The sequence below is a fragment of the Hevea brasiliensis genome, chromosome 14 (assembly GCF_030052815.1).
Source record: "Hevea brasiliensis isolate MT/VB/25A 57/8 chromosome 14, ASM3005281v1, whole genome shotgun sequence".
Classification (NCBI taxonomy): domain Eukaryota; kingdom Viridiplantae; phylum Streptophyta; class Magnoliopsida; order Malpighiales; family Euphorbiaceae; genus Hevea; species Hevea brasiliensis.
The window spans coordinates 81042200-81060578 of record NC_079506.1 but is presented as its reverse complement, the minus strand read 5'-3'; the positions used below and the strand labels follow the sequence as shown (position 1 = coordinate 81060578).

The 18379-nt window shown below is 33.6% G+C and overlaps 2 protein-coding genes and 1 long non-coding RNA gene across 4 annotated transcripts; 1 reads left to right on the top strand and 2 right to left on the bottom strand.

The window, feature by feature from the left end:
* Nucleotides 1-3030: 3030 nt before the first annotated feature.
* Nucleotides 3031-3756, bottom strand: LOC131172522 (uncharacterized). The gene is made up of 2 exons (XR_009143038.1): nucleotides 3511-3756; nucleotides 3031-3289 (listed from the first exon to the last, which is right to left on the bottom strand). It is a non-coding gene; the product is annotated as an uncharacterized LOC131172522 (long non-coding RNA).
* A 1938-nt stretch (nucleotides 3757-5694) lies between these two features.
* On the top strand, nucleotides 5695-7110 carry LOC110650579 (chlorophyll a-b binding protein 6, chloroplastic). Its single transcript, XM_058133438.1, has 4 exons — nucleotides 5695-5962; nucleotides 6070-6172; nucleotides 6286-6574; nucleotides 6758-7110. Exons 1-4 carry the CDS (start codon nucleotides 5775-5777, stop codon nucleotides 6907-6909), a joined length of 732 nt encoding a protein of 243 aa, XP_057989421.1. The 5' UTR covers nucleotides 5695-5774; the 3' UTR covers nucleotides 6910-7110.
* Nucleotides 7111-7568: 458 nt separating this feature from the next.
* Nucleotides 7569-17535, bottom strand: LOC110650577 (ethylene receptor). 2 transcript variants are annotated; one of them, XM_058133437.1, is made up of 8 exons: nucleotides 17242-17534; nucleotides 16895-17104; nucleotides 15320-16278; nucleotides 14085-14453; nucleotides 13705-13971; nucleotides 13484-13611; nucleotides 13069-13266; nucleotides 7569-8213 (listed from the first exon to the last, which is right to left on the bottom strand). In XM_058133437.1, the coding sequence occupies exons 3-8, from the start codon at nucleotides 16223-16225 to the stop codon at nucleotides 7862-7864; spliced, it is 2220 nt and encodes a 739-aa protein (XP_057989420.1). In that variant the 5' UTR covers nucleotides 16226-16278; nucleotides 16895-17104; nucleotides 17242-17534; the 3' UTR covers nucleotides 7569-7861. The 2 variants fall into 2 exon arrangements, with proteins under 2 accessions (XP_057989420.1, XP_057989419.1); XM_058133436.1 differs by lacking the exon at nucleotides 16895-17104 and having other exon boundaries at nucleotides 17242-17535.
* Between the last annotated feature and the right edge of the window lie 844 nt (nucleotides 17536-18379).

Below are 18379 nucleotides of genomic sequence, written 5' to 3'. Positions count from 1 at the left end.
GTAAGTTATGAAATAGTTATTAAAGGCTTAAGGTGCACTAAGGCACCAAAGGTGCAGGCGTACGCCTAAGCTAGGTGAGGCGCAAAAAAAAAATTCATAAAAGTCAAATAAACGTAAATATTTCATCAAATTTCAAATCACATAAAACTAAAAACAATAATAACTAGTAAGCATTCAAGTGCTAATATATTAAAATTTGAATAGTCATTTGATGTCTTAAAACTAAAGTCAAGCAATTATATAATAACTACTGTTCAATCTTCTCAAAAGTAGCATCATAATCTTCTTCATCTTCTTCAAGACCTTCATCCTCTTGATACTCATCTTCAAAATTAATATCTTCATCATCTTCCTCTTTTTTAAGAACTAAAGGAGTATTATTTAGTTCTCAAGTTAGTGGATGATATTTTTCCTTTTTCTTTTGGCGTAGATCTTGAAATATGTTTTTTTTTTTTTTTGAAAAAGAAGATAATAAGAGAGTGGTAGCGTTGAAATGAAAATTTGAGAGGTTTGTTATATTTGGTGTGATGGCTTGACGAGATTTTGGTAACTAGTTATCACCAACAATACTAATTTTAAAAACTTCATAATGTGTCAAAATCATATTCTTGTAGATCGACAAATTTCGAGTTGAGCAGTAGTGCTTTTTATCAATAAATGTGCTCACCGAAAGTAGAAATAAATAAGACGCGCCTTTCTAGAGCCTTGCGCTTGGAGCAAGGCGCATAAGGTAAGGTCCTAGTGAATGTTGCCTGCTTTTCTCCTGTAGAGACACTAGGGTTGGAGCCTTATGGGCCTTGAGCTTGAGGTGCGCCTTTAATAACTATTTGTAATTGATTTATGCTTTTCATGGATTAAAGGATATTTAATTTAAATGTGATGAATTGATTAATTTCGTAAGCATTAGAGGTTAAAGTTTGTATGCACTATATCACACCCATAATTTAGTTTTCTATTACATGTATGATAACCATCAATGGAAGACAAAAAAAGATCAACACAATGATAGAAGTTGAGAAAGACATTGAAGTCACGGCACGTGAAATCTAGTCATCTGCCCATAAGGTGAATATTCTGCATAGGAATTCAAATAGATGGAAAAGTGGACAATGATCCTAGAAAATTGAAATGCAATTGTTAAAGCATACTATAAGATGACATAAGCTAAATTTGAATATTAACCAAAAATAGCAATCTTCAAAATCGCAATGGGTCAGCCATCCATTTGCACATTACCTTTTTAAGACGTCTGAGATAACTACTACTCATTATATGGAATGTTCAAAGCATAATAGGTAAAAGGGAAAATTAGAAATTATCAACATGTGTATCGAGAGCTTTTGAGTATGAGGCTATAGATTGAAACTATATCAAACAACACATATCTAGAAAGCAAATACATTATGCAGTGACCATCTGAAGCATCAAACTGAGCAGGCACACGTGTAGTTTTCAACTATATACTCTCCTTAATAAACTACAATCATCTAGTTAATATTCATTCATTAAACAAGCAATGTTTTGAAGTAGAATTCTTAAATTACATACACCTGAGTTCGAACATGATGTGGAACCTTACATTTGAACAAAATATCATCATGTTTCCACCTTCCAACTTCTCAAAAATGTCCATATCCATATAACTGACTATTTAGTAACTTTTTAAAAGAAATTCTACATTTTACATTTTCAGAACCTTAACCTCTATGGAATAAATGGATTTGCTATCTTTGTGCAACTATGCCCAACAATATTTTTTTTCTTGATTTTTTTCATTTAAGAGAAGGGAGAGTGGAGCTTTAGAATTGGAACCCTAGCCTCCTCAACTAAGAGGTAGGTATTTGAATACTAGGCTACAACTAAGGGGGGCGTTTGGTATGATGTTGATAAGGGGTAATTATTACCCTTGTAACTTTTAACCTCTTATTAATGTTATTTGGATACTTAAAAAAACTAAGTTAACTTTTCACTTCATTAATATTTATACAAGAAGAGTTAAATGTTAACATTAGGGGAGGAGGGGGGGTTAGGTTAATAATTAACCTCTTTAAAGGTTAAAACTTACGAAGGTACCATCTAACTATTAATTTTTTTAACCTTATACCAAATACATCCTAAGTCTACGAGTAACATAGCAAAAATGTGTAAAAAGATGAAGTTAATATTTTAAAGAATAAGGGTCCCCCATGGTATGTGAAAGCTTCCAATCACTTTGGTCATATTACTTTGCCAATGAACTGAGGTGAATTGGATCATGTAATGTTTGGCTGTTAAACTAGTGGACTGTTGGAATGAAAGATCAGGGAAGAATAGTGGAATTAAAACATTAGAAATGTTACTTCATTTCCAAATAAGGGTACTCAGAAGATGAGAGAATAACACCATTGAAGGTGTTGGGTTGCAACTTGCATGTCAGTAGTTCAGTATGTGATTCTGCTAACTCTACTTCTGGGTCTTGATCCAATTGTTTAGCATACTCTTCTAAATTCTTGTATTTTCATTTTTAGGACACTTAAAGTTTCATAACTTGATTCACCTCATGGATTTCCCATAACCTTTTCTCTTTATTGGGGATATGCACCCATTTTTGTGATTCTTCATCATGAACCAAAATTACCAACAAAAGGACTTCAGTCTAATCATGTTAAGGTACAGATCTCTGCAATGGAATTGAATTTATGGATCTACAAGGATTCAACTAATTAATAAATCTCAAAATCAGAATTTCAACAATGGAATTTCCAACCTCATTAAAATATACATATAGAAACTTTAATGACCAAATCTATGTTATCTTAAGCAAAAGGAAAAAGTAGTTTTTTATTGTGCTGCTCACCACTAAGAATTTTAGGATATTCTGCTTCACTAGTATTACCCAACCTACTGCTGGAGGCCACTTATTCTGAATCCTCAATTTTCAGGAAATGCTTGGAAACAAGGGGGGGGAAATCCCATATCTAATTACGAGAGCAATAACAGTTCCATGAAACTCCTTACTCAATAGATAATGTGTAGCTGCGTACGCAACTATGCCATGCTACGCTATGCACTGTTTTCTCTAATTACCACTTGGCAATAAAAACTGAAGTGCATAATTCATTTTATGTTTTATTAAATAAAAAAAAATCAACAGAAATACAGTTGATTTGCAAATTGAAATTTACTTGGCAGGAATAAGAGCGAGATATGAAACAGCAGGAGGCAAAATCTGAACTACAATGTGACCGGCAACAAGAACCACAGCCAGACCCTTGCATAGCCTCGTGAATCCAGTAAAGAAACCGGTGCCCTGCCCATTAACAAAAGCTATAAACATATTAATCAAACCAATCTCAATCGAAGGCAAGTTTAAAAAATTTAAATTAAGCTAGTCAGCTCAAGTTAGATCCAAAGGAAGGGGGGAAAAATACAATTAGGCAATTATCTTATGATCAAATTCGAGATCCAACACCCACTATACCAAACAAACACAGAGAGAGAGAGAGAGAGAGAGAGAGAGAGAGAGATTACTCCAGATATCGCCGGCGAGCTCATAATGAAGAAACGAGAGTTTAGAAGAGAAGATGGAAGGTTGGAGAAGGTGGAAAATGTATAGGTGATTTGGTGTTGTTGGGTTGGAGAGAGTAGATACGACTTTCTTCGTCTTTGCTGTTAAGCGGAGAACGCAGTATAGGTATTTCTATTTGTACGGATTTGTAGATCATGGTAAGAGACTTAATGTTAAAGGATATCCCACGACGTGTCGTTGTATCCTATGTCTCAAGTTCAGCAATTTTCAATTTTGGAAAATTTACGATTCCATTTTTGAATTTTATTTTATATTATATTTTAATCTCTAAATTTTAAAAATTTTACTATTTAATAACTAAATTTTAAACTATATTATATTTAATTTTTAATTTTTTAAAAATTAATTATTTAATACTCTAATTTTATATTATATTATACTTTAATTTATATTATTCTAATATATAAAATAATATTAATTATTATGTTAATTAATGAAATTAGTAATGAGAATCTCGATGTGCTCAGCACTTACTTTGAGATTTATGCCCATAAATCTACTTTAATGGTTAACTTTCCATATTAGTACCTGGCTAGGTATTGTTCGGGTTATACTAAACAAGCAAGTGAACTGATGTTCAATAGCTTCTATGAAGAGCGGATTTACAAGTGTATTTGCACCTGTTACAGTGAGTCAATTAACCCACTAAATTCATGAATATATATATATATATATATATATATATATATATATATATATATATATATATATTTCATCCAAAAGTCATAAATGACTCCATTTAAAAAATTAATAAATAAAAAGAATCTAATTTTTTAAAATAATTATATAAAATTGAAATATCATCAAATAAAATAAAGATAAATTAAAAAAATATTTTCTTTTATATATATATCATTACTTTACTTATTTGTAAAATTGGTATTGAGATTATTTATTACAACTCCAAGTACTGAAAGAGTATTTTTTTTTTATAATTAAAATTATGAAAAATTTACTGTCGAATTGAACTGAGATTAATTAAATTATTTATTGATTATTAAGAAAATTGTCTTTGATAAAATTGATAATGAAAAGATCATATAATGCTTAAAGAAAATAAAAACTCATCAATAACGATCATAAATTTAAACTTATAGTGAAAATTTGTTAATTTTATAAAATTATTTTCTTTTAACTTTAATTCTTGTATTTATATGTGGAAAATTTTCTTGAATTATTTTTTTCTCTTAATAAATAGTTTATTATTTTATATAAGATTTCATTTGAAATGAGTTTAAAGGAAAATTTACTCTACTGACTCAAGTCCCAGACTCCACAGCAAGGTGGCATGTATAGTTTCACAAGTTCTCTTTCATGAACAAGTTCTTGCACTTGAGAAATCTTCTGAGTAGTCTGTTTTCTTGATATCTAAAAACTACTAACATATTTATACAATGTGTTGCTGCAATACTATTATTGCATCCTTGTATTATCTTGTATATCTTTACTCAAAGAAGTGAACTTTGGAGCAATTTCCTTGACTTCATATTTGATTTTTCTAGTCATGACCAAATGACCATTTTTCTTCTAGTGTTACAAAGACGATAATGGATTGAATATTTTTAGATATTCATTTTAGTTGAATCGGAATTAAGTGGTGTATAAATGGATTTTGGATAAATTTAGATTTAGAAAGTTTGTATTACTTAAATACATTTATATAAATAATTAAATATAATTGTATTTAGTGATATAATATTATTATTTAGTGATATAATATTTAAAGAATAATTTATAAAATATTATTAAAAAAATATTTTAATTTGGATTAAAAAATTTATATTATTATTTTTATATTTTACAGTTAATTTATATTTTTAATTTAAATTATTATATAAGTATTTAATTATTAATAATTAAATAAAATAACTAATGTCTATTAATACAGTTAATAGCAATAAACTGTATTTAATTTGAAATAGTTTTTTTTTTTTCAAATTCATATTCTTTTTCTCGGAAAAAGGATTGTAGATTTCATTCCACTCAGCCTCCACCACACGTGTACCTGATATTCCACGTAGCCTTGAAACTGGATTGACGAATCCTACGTGGCCCAATAACATATCCTAACCAAGTCTCCTTAGCCAATAACAATCCCTATTTAGATTTTGCCCGCATCTTCTTCTCCGTAAACTTTGTACTCTCCTGAAAAGGCTTGCCTCCACTAGCTCATCCATTCTCAGCAACCCAGTTTCAGATTCTGAGAATGGCCACCAACACATTGATGAGCTGTGGAATAGCCACTGCTTTCCCTTCTCTTCTCTCATCTTCTAAGTCCAAATTCGCTTCTTCAATCCCTCTTCCTAGTGTCAATGGCTCCTCTCGTATCACAATGTCTGCTGATTGGATGCCTGGCCAGCCCCGCCCTCCTTATCTCGATGGCTCGGCGCCTGGGTAAGCAATTTACAATCTTGGAGTATTAATCTGTGAGTAGAAAAAAGAAATGAACGAAATATCACCAAGTATTTGATGTGTTCTTTTTCGTTTGTTTTTGGTTTCAGTGACTTCGGGTTCGACCCACTTCGTCTAGGTGAGGTCCCCGAGAACCTTGAGAGATTCAAGGAGTCTGAACTCATCCACTGCAGATGGGCTATGCTTGCAGTTGTAAGTTTTTAATCTAGCTTTCTTGGAATTGCCTGTTTCAATTTTTTTTTTTTTTTTTCTGTTCTGTAGTTCAAGGTTTGTTCACAGTAATTGATTTGGATGGAATGTTTCAGCCTGGAATCCTAGTACCAGAGGCCTTGGGGTTGGGCAACTGGGTGAAGGCACAAGAGTGGGCTGCAATTCCTGGTGGTCAAGCTACCTACTTGGGCCAACCAGTTCCATGGGGAACCCTCCCAACCATTTTGATCATCGAGTTCCTAGCTATTTCCTTCGTTGAGCACCAACGCAGCATGGAGAAAGATCCTGAGAAGAGGAAGTACCCTGGTGGTGCTTTTGATCCTTTGGGCTACTCCAAGGACCCTAAAAAGTTCCATGAATACAAGGTCAAAGAAATCAAGAATGGTTAGTACCTCTTAAACTCCTACTGGTTTCAACTGCAAGATCTTGTTTATCCATAGTAATGGGCTCCATTCAAATGGACGGCTATGATTAAATCTTAATTTACAACTGTTACTAAGATATTGTATCAATGGCTGGGAGCTCGTTCAATAGGATTAATTGATTTGAGCAAAATTTGATGTGTAGGTCGGCTAGCACTGTTGGCATTTGTGGGATTCTGTGTGCAACAATCAGCTTACCCAGGAACTGGACCGTTGGAGAACTTGGCAACTCACCTGGCTGATCCATGGCACAATAACATTGGGGATATTATCATCCCCAGTTCAATTTTGCCTTGAAGAAAATTTATGTATCCACTCTAAAATTCCATGTTACCATCTGTAATGAAATAGAATTTCCATATCTTTCTAGTAATTTTTCTTTTTCTTTCCTGTGGTGACCTTCATTCTAGTGGTGTCTCTTGTGAAATCAATTGTCCTACACCCACTTAACAACCATAGATGTTAATTTAATTGTGAATTAGAATCATTTTAGTCCTATACATCAGTCTTTTTTCTGTTTTCTGGTACACTATACATCAGTCATGAGTAGATAATAAGAAAACTGTGAAGGTAAAGAAAATGCAGAACACGCACACAGCAGATGAGCCAATGTATAATAAAATTCTTGTTTAGTAGTTGAATTTCATGCTCATTGTGTTGCTTTCTTTGCCTCTTTCCTTAAAGAATACAAAACAATTGTTGCTAAGTACCAAAAATATACCTCAATAACTATTATCATTAGTCCTTTTACTTTTTGCAAAGCAATCCCATTCCGTAATGATTGGGAAGTTGAAGACATGGGATTGGAAGATAGATCCTGTGAGAATGATGCTTAAAGTTTGAATCTGCTTATATATAAAAAGAAAAAAATTAAGATCAAGATGGAAAAAGCTCACTTTGATTTAACCCAAAATCGTTTAGAGTGGAGAAAACGAAACCATTTAGACAACCCCAAATTTTTAGGATAAAGCTTAGTTGAGTTGAGTTATGAGAAACAAACTGTCTTACAATTTCAATTTAAAGAACAGGAACAATAAATTCATTTCCAGGGACAGTTGGATCTGCACAATCCTGGAATTGTTTGTCCCATCTGGGTTTGATAGCTGGTTGCATAGAAGGATACAGACTGGCTTTTGGCAATCGTGTTAATTGCCTGGTGCTCCATCTCCACTGTGATGCTCCCATACTTTTATGGTATGTACACAACAAACAACAAGACCTCAGGTTCTTCCTTTTACATCCCTAATGGTTACATGGCCTCAAATAGAACCCGATGCTCCAGGAGATATGATAAAACACCCCTCATCTCGTCAACAGAGACAGGTTTCAGTATCACACCATCCATGCCAACTCTCATGCAGTTTTCCTTTGTCACCTTGCTTGTGTTTTCAGTAAGTGCCACTATCAATGGCCTCTCATGACGTTTTGTGAATTTTTCATGTATGCGGACAGCAACTTCAAAACCATCAGGTATGCATACATCCATAAATACCACCTTGTGGTCCTGAGAAACTACTCGTAAACACTCATCGCTGGAGCTCACAGTTGTCACGTCACACCCCAAGTGCACAAGAAGTCCTTTTGTTACCATCCTGCTAACCCTGTAAACCATGAACAAATTTGATGTTTACATCTACCGCAAGAAGAATTTGCTTAACTTCAAATATGATGGTCAGAATATTGCATTCATCAGTCGTTTTATCAACTTTATTCGTATTGTTATGTTAGATACCAACTGCCAAACCCTAGCTGTTATACCTCCAAAGGCCATTTAGTGTCTCTCCCTTGGACAACTGATGGGTATTTTTTTTTCTTTATCACAGGATTCATAGCAAGGAAGGAACTATTGATTCTATCTAAACATAAGCCTGAAAGCACTGCAGCATTAATGAGCAGAAAGGCTCCTATTGCCTTCATTACCACAAGTAAATGTGTTCGGCGCCATCATATTAAGCACCTCATGCCAACTCTAACCAATATAAACCTAAAAAAATTCTCATTAAAAAAAAAAAAATTATTGAATCCCATACATGTTGTTCCTCAGCTGCCCCACGCAAAGACAACTTCCAATTCCATTTTTATTTTTGCATCATTTTACTGATTCACTCATGTAATCCCCTTTGTGTGGGGTTTGACAAAGGAATGAGCTTACAACATAGAATTAAAGTTAAAAAAGGTCTTGAATGAGGATAAAGATTGATATTCACTAACAATGTGTGCCTATACCATCCTGTCTTATTTATTTTCCAGAATTTATCATGTCTGTCATGTATTCTAGTTGTCCACGCCTATATGGAATTGATTTCTCCCAAAATTATTTCCAATATCAAAATTCAAATCAAGTTGAAACTCAAAGTGGCCAAACTAACCTTGAAACCCCCAAAGTACAACACTTAGAATTGCACACAAACCAAAATTAGTGAATTATTCCATATTTCAACAAGTTTTGAACTAAATTCATAGTGTGTTCATATATAACAGGCACGCACTGGTGACAAGCCACATGACCTCTTCAAATTATTTCTATGTTAAATTTGGAGATCATTGGGAGACACGTCCAACAAAGTTTGAAGGAAAAGTCAATTGTTTTGCATGTGTAACGAGGTAGCAAAATAGAAACTTGCTCTCTGGCTGAAGGACTGCTAAGAACTAGGTTGAACTGGTTAGGTTATTACTTAATATATGTTGTAAAATAGTAAATTTTCCCTATTCTATGTCATTGACATATAAGTAGAACCTGCCCTTTCTTCTCTCTCTTCCTTCTTTACTCCCCCTATCAGATTTCAATAAATATGAAGACGTAAGAATTTGACCAAAAAAATTAAGTATTCTTTGAGGTGTCACTACATATAACCTCAAACATATCACATGCTCTTCTAGTTTTCTTCTTTTCAAAATCACAATGAAAAGTAGTTCAACAGAACAAGAAAATTTAAGACTCTTGTACACAACCACCATATGTTTACTTGAACAGTCCCTATACTTCTATATGATTTTACAATTACTTCTATGCATATTATGTTATTCACATCCCTATTAGAGAATTAGTTCAAGCAGACTTGGGGTATGATTAGTTTGCCTTGGAATTGGAAATATATGTCATCTAGACTCATTCCAAGAATTCCATTCGATTTTGCTTTTGTATACTTAAAATTGGATTCCACTTCCACCTAAATTCAAGCACTGTTATCAAAGGCGTGCCTCAGGTGCAGGGTGCACCGGGCGCAGCAGGCATCGCCCGAAGGGAAGAAAGGCGCGTCTTAAGGAGGCCAGGCGCAGGAAATAAAAAATAAAAAAGAGGGATTCTAGGGTTTCTTTTAAAAGTCTGTCGGCAATACCAAAGAAAGAGGAGAAGAAGAAGAAGAAGAGGAGGAGGAGGAGGAGGAGGAGGAGGAGGAGGCGACCCAAACCTGTGATCTCCAGCATCTCCAGTCAAGTATGTTTTAATTTTGCTTGTTTCTTCTTCTTCTTCTTCTCTCTCTCTCTACCCCTCTCTCTCTCTCGTCCATGGCAGGGCCTTCTTCTCTCTCTCTCTCTCTCTCTCTCTCTCTCTCTGCGTTTTGTCAGTACACTACTGCACTTTTTTTTTTTCTGCCATGCTCTCTTCGTCCCATATGCCCCCCTCTCTCTCTCTCTGTTTCATCCAAGTCCCAGCAGCTGTGCTCTTTTTTTTTTTTTCCTTCTGTCATGCTAGTATACCATATGCTGGTTTTTTTTTTATTGTTTAAATTTGTGATTTTGTTTAGCGTGAATATGAAAGAATGTTGACAATTTGGCATGTGATGTCCATTTGTTGAGACTTGCGATGCTAATTCCATTACTCTAAATTTCTTATTAGTTATTAGCTTTTAGTTTTATGATTGAATTAAATTGGGTTCATTTTCTTATTGCTAATTGCTATTAGGTCTTATTATAAATTATTAGAAATATTAGAATTGAGTTATGACTATGTTATCAAAATTATTAATATCTATTATTATAGTTAGATTATGGTATTATAAATTAGTTTGTATATTGTATTATTGTTACTTTCTATTAGGTAAATATGGTTTATATTATTATATATTATTAATTTCCTTGTTTCTAGTTTACTAGTTTATTAAACTTTAACTTTTAAGTAATTTATTAGTGTCTTTAACTTTTAGTAGTTTATTTTTACCTCTTTTGGATTGCAAAATTATTATTATTTAAATGCTTATTAGTTATTATTATGTAGTTTTATGTTACTTTAAGTGTGATAGAATATTTATAATTTTTTAATTTTTAATAATTTTTTTTTTAATTTTTGAACCCTACCTTGCTCAGGCATGCACCTGTGCCTTGCGCCTAGGCTCTAGGACACTTTGACGCCTTGAACCTTTAATAACTATGAATTCAAGTGATTGATCAATTATAAAGATGTTACAAAAAATTTGTATTACTTGTATACCAAACAAGAAAATGGAATCCTATTGATGTAGAACAAGGTCTAATACCAAATTGACCTAAAACAAGAAGAATCCAAAGGCTCAAGAGAAACAAATTCTCACGAAGAAAGAAACAAATTCTCAAACTTATATTAATTCTCAATAATAATATCATAATAATCTCTCCCTAATAAAATACCTAGACATAGTTCATAGTCTATCAACAAGTCCTACTAGTAACTAATTAGAAATACTTGAAAAAAAAAACTCAAACTAGGAAAATAATAATAATAATAAACCTAATATAATAGAATTCCTAAATAATGGAACTCTAAAGTTCCTAGTTCTATAATGAATATAATTTCTAAGTTGAGTCTTCTTCCAATACTGCATCACCTATCCTACCAATTGTGTTCCATTCTCATTTCCCAAGTGAACCAAACATGGTCTTAAGAATACTTCAATCTCTAAAGCAAAAAAGAACCATGGGTTTAGGTATGGGCTAAATATAACCCAAAGTTCTATAGACTTGAGGGCAAAACATTTTTTTTTTCACGAAGTCCCTGGTACATATACATAGAAATTCATTCAGCCAATTACCTTCAGTTATCAAAATTGACTACTTAATGATTAAAAGGAAAGAGGCAATATCATGTTGTTAAGCTACCTCAGTGTCTCTCTGGTTTTTACCCCATATATTGAGGATTAGTTAAGTCATTATATGCAAGGCAATTAATTATTTGTCATTTTAGACACTTACCTCTGCAAGTCAAATTTAATATATCAGTATTGTACGAGCTAGAATGCACTATTCTAAATTTGTTTGGTATATTATGGGTAATTATCACATGCAGTTACTCAACTTTATGAATGTTTTTATAAAAGTCACTGAATTTCAATTTCTTTCATAAAAATCACAGAACTTCAATTTGATTTCATACAGTCACTGCAACCGGAAATAGGTTTTTAGGCTAACTAGCTGACCGATATAAAATTACATAACTAGCGATTGCTAGTGAAAAAGAAATGGAGAAAGGGAAAGGTTTTGATGGCAGAAAGGTAGCTAGATGCGTTTTATGTATCTTTTTTTTTTAAAAAACTAATAAAATAAAATAATTTTATATATAAAATAATAGACAGGTCAGCAGATTAACCTGAAAACCTTTAATTTTCAAACACGGTAATTTTTACGAAATCAAATTAAAATTCAGTGAGTTTTATGAAAGAAATTAAAATTCAGTAACTTTTATGAAAACACTCATAAAGTTGAGTAAACGCATGTGATATTTATCCGATATTTAATATAAGTTTATAATCTTCGTTTTCTAAAGAGGCAAATGACAATTCTAACAATATTTGTGTTGAAACACTACACACTTAGCACGGGTCCAACTAGTGTATCTAAAAGCATGGATGTGAAGGGAACTTTAGTAAAGACAACAAAAAGTGCAATTAAATATTAGAATATGGGCACAGTAATATTTTATAATAATAAATTGCCACTAAGACATATCGTTCTTGAACCAAGAAACATCTTTTAATTTTCTTCTTTCTCCTTTTAATTGGCAAATGAGATATTTTTAAAATGAAAGGAGATACTAGGCATTTAACATCTGACTTCAGCACTATAAGGCAGACACATGATCACTGGGCAACTAGCCAAATAGCTAAAAATAATAAATAAAATTATCTCATACCAATATACCATGTGGAATACACATCATTATCTTGTGATATTAAAATTTTCAAAACCAACTAGATTGGACCTCCATTGGAAGTGCTACATATATGCCTAGGGGGCTTTCATATATCCTAAGAAACTCTGCAATTTTTCAAAGAACTATACCTGCAGAACTCTGAAAAAGAGTATTTCCATGATTTTTTGATACCATTTCTAATGTTTTCAGGATTTCTATTCTCTTATAATTTCCCACAATTGCTATAGACAGAAAACAAATAAGCCACAAACCAGCATAATAATTACCCAATTATGATTAAACCCCTCATAAGCTAATGATATATGCTATGATAAGATTGCAATGTTACTGACCCGTTATCATCCATTACAAGAACTTTAAGCCCAGAAAAAGCCGTCTGTCCATGAATTGCTGGCACTTTTGGCATGAAAGGATGCTTAGATTCATTTGAGCGCTCAAGAATCCCAAGTTTTACAACAAAGATAGCAGTGCATCCCTTGCCAAGTCCCTCACTTTCAATCCAAATGTGTCCTTCCATAAGATTTACAAACCTGCAGGCATGCAAGAGGTATGAATATAATAAATACTATACTGCATTTTCATTAACTTCATGCACATGCAAAACCTATCTATCAATTTATTTTATAAAAGAAAACCATACCATAAGCAGAGAAATCTATTTATAAGTCTATTTATAACTGATTACATTGCCTGAAATCTAAAACAGAAATTGACTACAGTCTAAAAGTGGGGGCAAAAATAAGGTACCTCTTACAAATTGCAAGGCCAAGTCCACTGCCACTGGAATTTCCAGTTGCCGAAGATTGACTTTGTGCAAATTTAGTAAACAACTTAGAAATATCTTGGGGGTTTATTCCTAGTCCCTCATCTTTTACCTATGCCAGAATATAACAGCCACACATATCAACTTCTAGCATTAATAACTGAGATGCCAAAGCAGAAGATGTTATTGAGATCAAATTACCAACCTTTACACACAAATAAAAGTGACTATCACTTGGCACTGGGAAAAAATCAGGAAACCGAGGATCTCTCAATGATTCTGGTTTAGCAACAAAAGCAGTGATTGAGATGTTCCCTTCTTTAGAAAACTTCACAGCATTACCAACAACATTTAAAATGGTTTGCATAAGGCGTTTCTGATCACCAATGGCATATTCCGGCAAATCTGGAGCCAAACTTAATGTAACAGGCAACTTTTTAACAGATGCAATAGGCTTGATCAAGTTAAGAACCTGGAATGGGTAAACAAACACTGAGCAACTAAATGAACCTAGATTTTTGAAAATTTCAGGCATATAAGGCCCACCATGAAATTTAGCAATTTAACAGGATTGCATAATCCTACCTCCCAGAATACAGCATGAAGATTAAAAGTTCCTAGGTCAAGTTGAAGGCTGCCATCTTCAAGCCTTGAAAGGTCTAATACATCATTTATTAGAGTAGCCAAGAGGTTACTACTCTTAAGGATTGTCTCAACCATGAGGCGCTGCTCAGGTGTAAGCTCAGTTTCTTGCAGTAAGGAAGAAAGTGCAATAATTGCATGCATGGGAGTTCTCATTTCATGGTTCATGACAGCTAAGAAATCATTACGAGCACGGATAGCTGTTTCTGCTTCTCTCCTTGCAAGATCAAGTGCAACATTCTGCTCCATAAGAAGATCCCTTGCCCTCATCGACTCTTCTAAGATAGCAGCATGTGATAGAGCAACAGCCACCTGCTTAGAAGATAAAATTTCACAAATCAGACAGAAACAAAGAATCATTATTTGCTGCTTTAGATGGTATAATCTCTTCTTTCACTCCCACTTAAAATGATGTACCTTGCAAGCTGCACATGACTTCACAGTTCTCAACAAACTTCAGTCAACAATTCTAAGTTGTCTAAGCACCCGTATAAGTTCAATTCTATTATTTAATTGGGAAAATTGATGAAGCAAAAAAATTGATGATTAGTAGAATGCTCTCTCCTGTTTCTTACTCCTCATCCCTATCTTTCCCTTCTCTACCCTAATTTCTTCCTTTCTTGACACTTGATTTCCTTTTTCTTCCCTTTTTATCTTTTCCCCTGCTTTCTCTATTCAAAATTTTTCTTCCTTCTCTCTCTATTCTATCCTTCTCTTCAGTGGGAAGTTCTCCTCCTATTTTCTTTCATCTAACTTCTTTCCTCTGTTGTACTATTTATTCTACTTCTAAACCATTAGAAAAATCTCTTCCCCTTTATTTTAATTTGGGTACACCATGCAAACTGCAAAATGGTTTTCTAGTACTAAGTGCCAACAAAATACAATGCACTGGCATTAACATATTGTTAACATAAGAAAAAACTATCCATTTTTTGCAAAATGTAGTTAGGGTGAGCAGCCAACACTTCCAAAAATTGAACTTACGGCCAATTATGACCTTGAATAGACCTTAAAAATTAATAAAAACTAATAATGCAGCACTTAGTATAAGTATGAAGTCCATACGTGAACTCATATAGCAGATAAAATAATGGCAAATATGCATATCACTAAAGATGAACTGGAAATACGATACGCAACGCAAGCAATGGCAAGATAATAAATTAAGTCCACTTAACCTGATCTGCGACTACTTCAACAAGCTCCAACTCATAAGCATGCCACTGCCTTGCACTATCTGAGGGAAGCATTAAAACCATCAAAGCATAGCGCTTGGTAGAAAGCTCAGGCCAATCATTAATTTGGAAATTAGAGAGATGAAGAAGTGGGACTCGAACAGCAACCACCTCTCCAGGCATATATTTTCCTGCAAAAGGCCGTATTCTTGCCACTGGACAGTTAGGTGATATTTTTACAGCACGGTTACAACTGAATACTTTATTAATCACAGGAAGCTGGATAGGCACAGTATATCCAACAGGATTCTGCTGACGAAGAGTGTAGGAAAGTTGAAGCTCTAATCCAGACCTGGTGGGCATCCATAAGGCACACTCTTCCAATGCCAATGTCCTTCCCAGTTCAACAAGTGTGGTCTTTAGTATGGTATGTCTATCAAGTGTGCTCCTGATCTCATGAGTCAGCATCCTAACATGCCGGCCTGTTTCTTCCTGTGTACGGATCAGGCCCATCTCTCTATCAAGTTCTGCAGCCTTGTTTTTCAAAATTAGTTCTCTAGTTTTAACACTCAAAAGATCAGGAATTATGTGTACAAGCATAAGGGCGGTTGCGCATGAAACTACAGCAGTCAAAACTTTTGCTATGGTCATTACAATAGCCACAGTTCGTGAATGCATGGTAAAAGTCCATAAGTTAATAAGATGTGTTGCCCCACATAAAACTATAAAAGCACCAAACTGCACCAGCACCCATCTATAAGGAAAAACTGCTGATTTCTTAACAAAATAAATGAGCTCTAGAGGAATGGAGAAATAAGCAAGAGCAATGAAGAAATCTGAAATATATTGGTACTTCATCAAGAGTTCCTCAGCTGGCCATTGTGGCTCAATACAGTTGCAAGACTCCATTTTGAATGAAACTGAATCAAGTCAGCGCAATGCTTCCTTTATGTCTGACTTACCTGCAGTGGAAACTTCACAATCAGAAAAATGCATTTTGAGCACTCTGGAGTCTAACCATCACCTCGGAACATGGTAAGCTACCACATTGAATTATTAACCACCAAGCCAGGGTAAATTAGCAAGGAATGACAACAAAAGCACAATCAACACAGTACCAGCAAGTCCCGCTTTACACAAAAATACTAACCAAAACATTAAAGAGAAATGTTTTAGAAAAAAAATGGGAAAAGACAAAATATCAAACCAACGAATTCACATATTCTTATCCAAAAAAGAAAGCATTTTTAGAATCCAGCATTTCTTGGATTGTTTTCTTGACCATATTTACTTCCTTTCTTTCACAAACTCAAAGAAAGTATGCCATGAGATTTTACCACTTTCCCAAAAATTGAAATTCTATGTTACAATGAATTTAGAGGAGGAGGAAGAATCTGAAGGGAGAGGGTCCTCATCTTTAATTTAGCGATGGTCAAAGGAGAATGGATACACGCAGAATTAAAATTAAAATTTTCAATTACCGCACATGATTAAGACACTACTAACTGCAATTTCCAGGCACACATTAGAAGAACGGTGGTGGGTTGGGCTAGAATATAAACCTTCCGATCCAGATACCTTGGATCTAGCTACGCTTGCTTCCTCAGCTCTGCTACCCATTCTATACTCAACAAATTAGGACCAAAAAATGGGCAAGCTGAGCTACTTATCTAGCTGTGAAAACCATCAAAGCACCACTAAAGCCAATCAGAGAATAGGGGAAATGGTCCTAGGATTGGAGAGAGCTTCTCACCAACACTTTCGACTGACAGCCAAAAGCTCTTTTTTCTTCGATTGTATAGCAAGAACACAAACAAATATCAAAAAAAGAAAATAAAATTCACAATAAAAGACGAGGTAAATATACAAAAATCAAAAGTCAAAATCAATTCCAAGCAACTGAAACCTAAAACATCGATTCTTACTCAGTCCACTACTTGCAGTATGTCAACAAATTCGTGCCCAACGATTCCTTCCATATTTCTCCCAATTGAATGCGTGGCTGCCCTCCCAAAGATGAAAATCTCTACCCCATGCAGAGAAACACCGGCAGGGTATTGTATAAACCAGAGAGAAAAGGGTAACAAGGTAGGAGAAATTCAGGAAAATTTTGTTAAATAGGGGAAATACTACTACGCATTACGCAAGCTGAGATGATAGCAGACGGTGAGTAAAGTTGGAAAAAGGAGGTCAGATAGAGAGAAGAGTTGAAGCCAACCCGCCGCCAGCTTTTATTTATTTATTTATTTATTTATCTGGAGTTCTAAACTTTTGATGTAATTATAAACTTTAGTACTGTCGCTTAACACCCATCTCATAAAAAATATTATATTTGATAATTATAATAATTAATATATATATTTATTATTTTAAATATTTAATATTATTTTTTATTTAATTCATTTTAATTTTTTTTAAATATTTTATTATTTTTATTTTTATTTTTATTTTTATTTTTATTTTTATAATAATATTAAATATATTTTAATAACTCAACTCAACTAAACTTTTATCCTATATACATTCTCTTTCTCCGTTCTAAATGATTTTAGATTAAATCATCAGAAATGTGTAATGCTTTTAGGTTATGTTATACTACTCTCTTCCAAGTCAGTTTAGGTATATCCATTTTTTTTTCTATCATCTAACCTAATGTGTTATATTTATCTAATTAAAATCTCTGTATGTCTACGCTTCACACGACCAAACTACCTTAATCTCTCTCCTCTCAACTTATCCTCAATTGGCACCGCTCCTATATTTTTTCTAATATTCTTATTACGGACTTTATCTAGTCTAATATGACCACTCATCCATCTTAACATTCTCATATTAGCAACTCTTATCTTAGACACATACGACTTTTTTTGTGCCCAACACTCACTACCATATAACATAGTCGGTCATATGGCTGTACGGTAAAATTTTTCTTTCAACTTATTGAGAATTTTGCGATCACATAAAACTCTCTTGGCACTTCTCCACTTTAACCATCTGGCTTTAATCTTATGACTAACGTTCTCCTCACATCTCCCATCTACTTGAATGATTGAGCCGAGATAC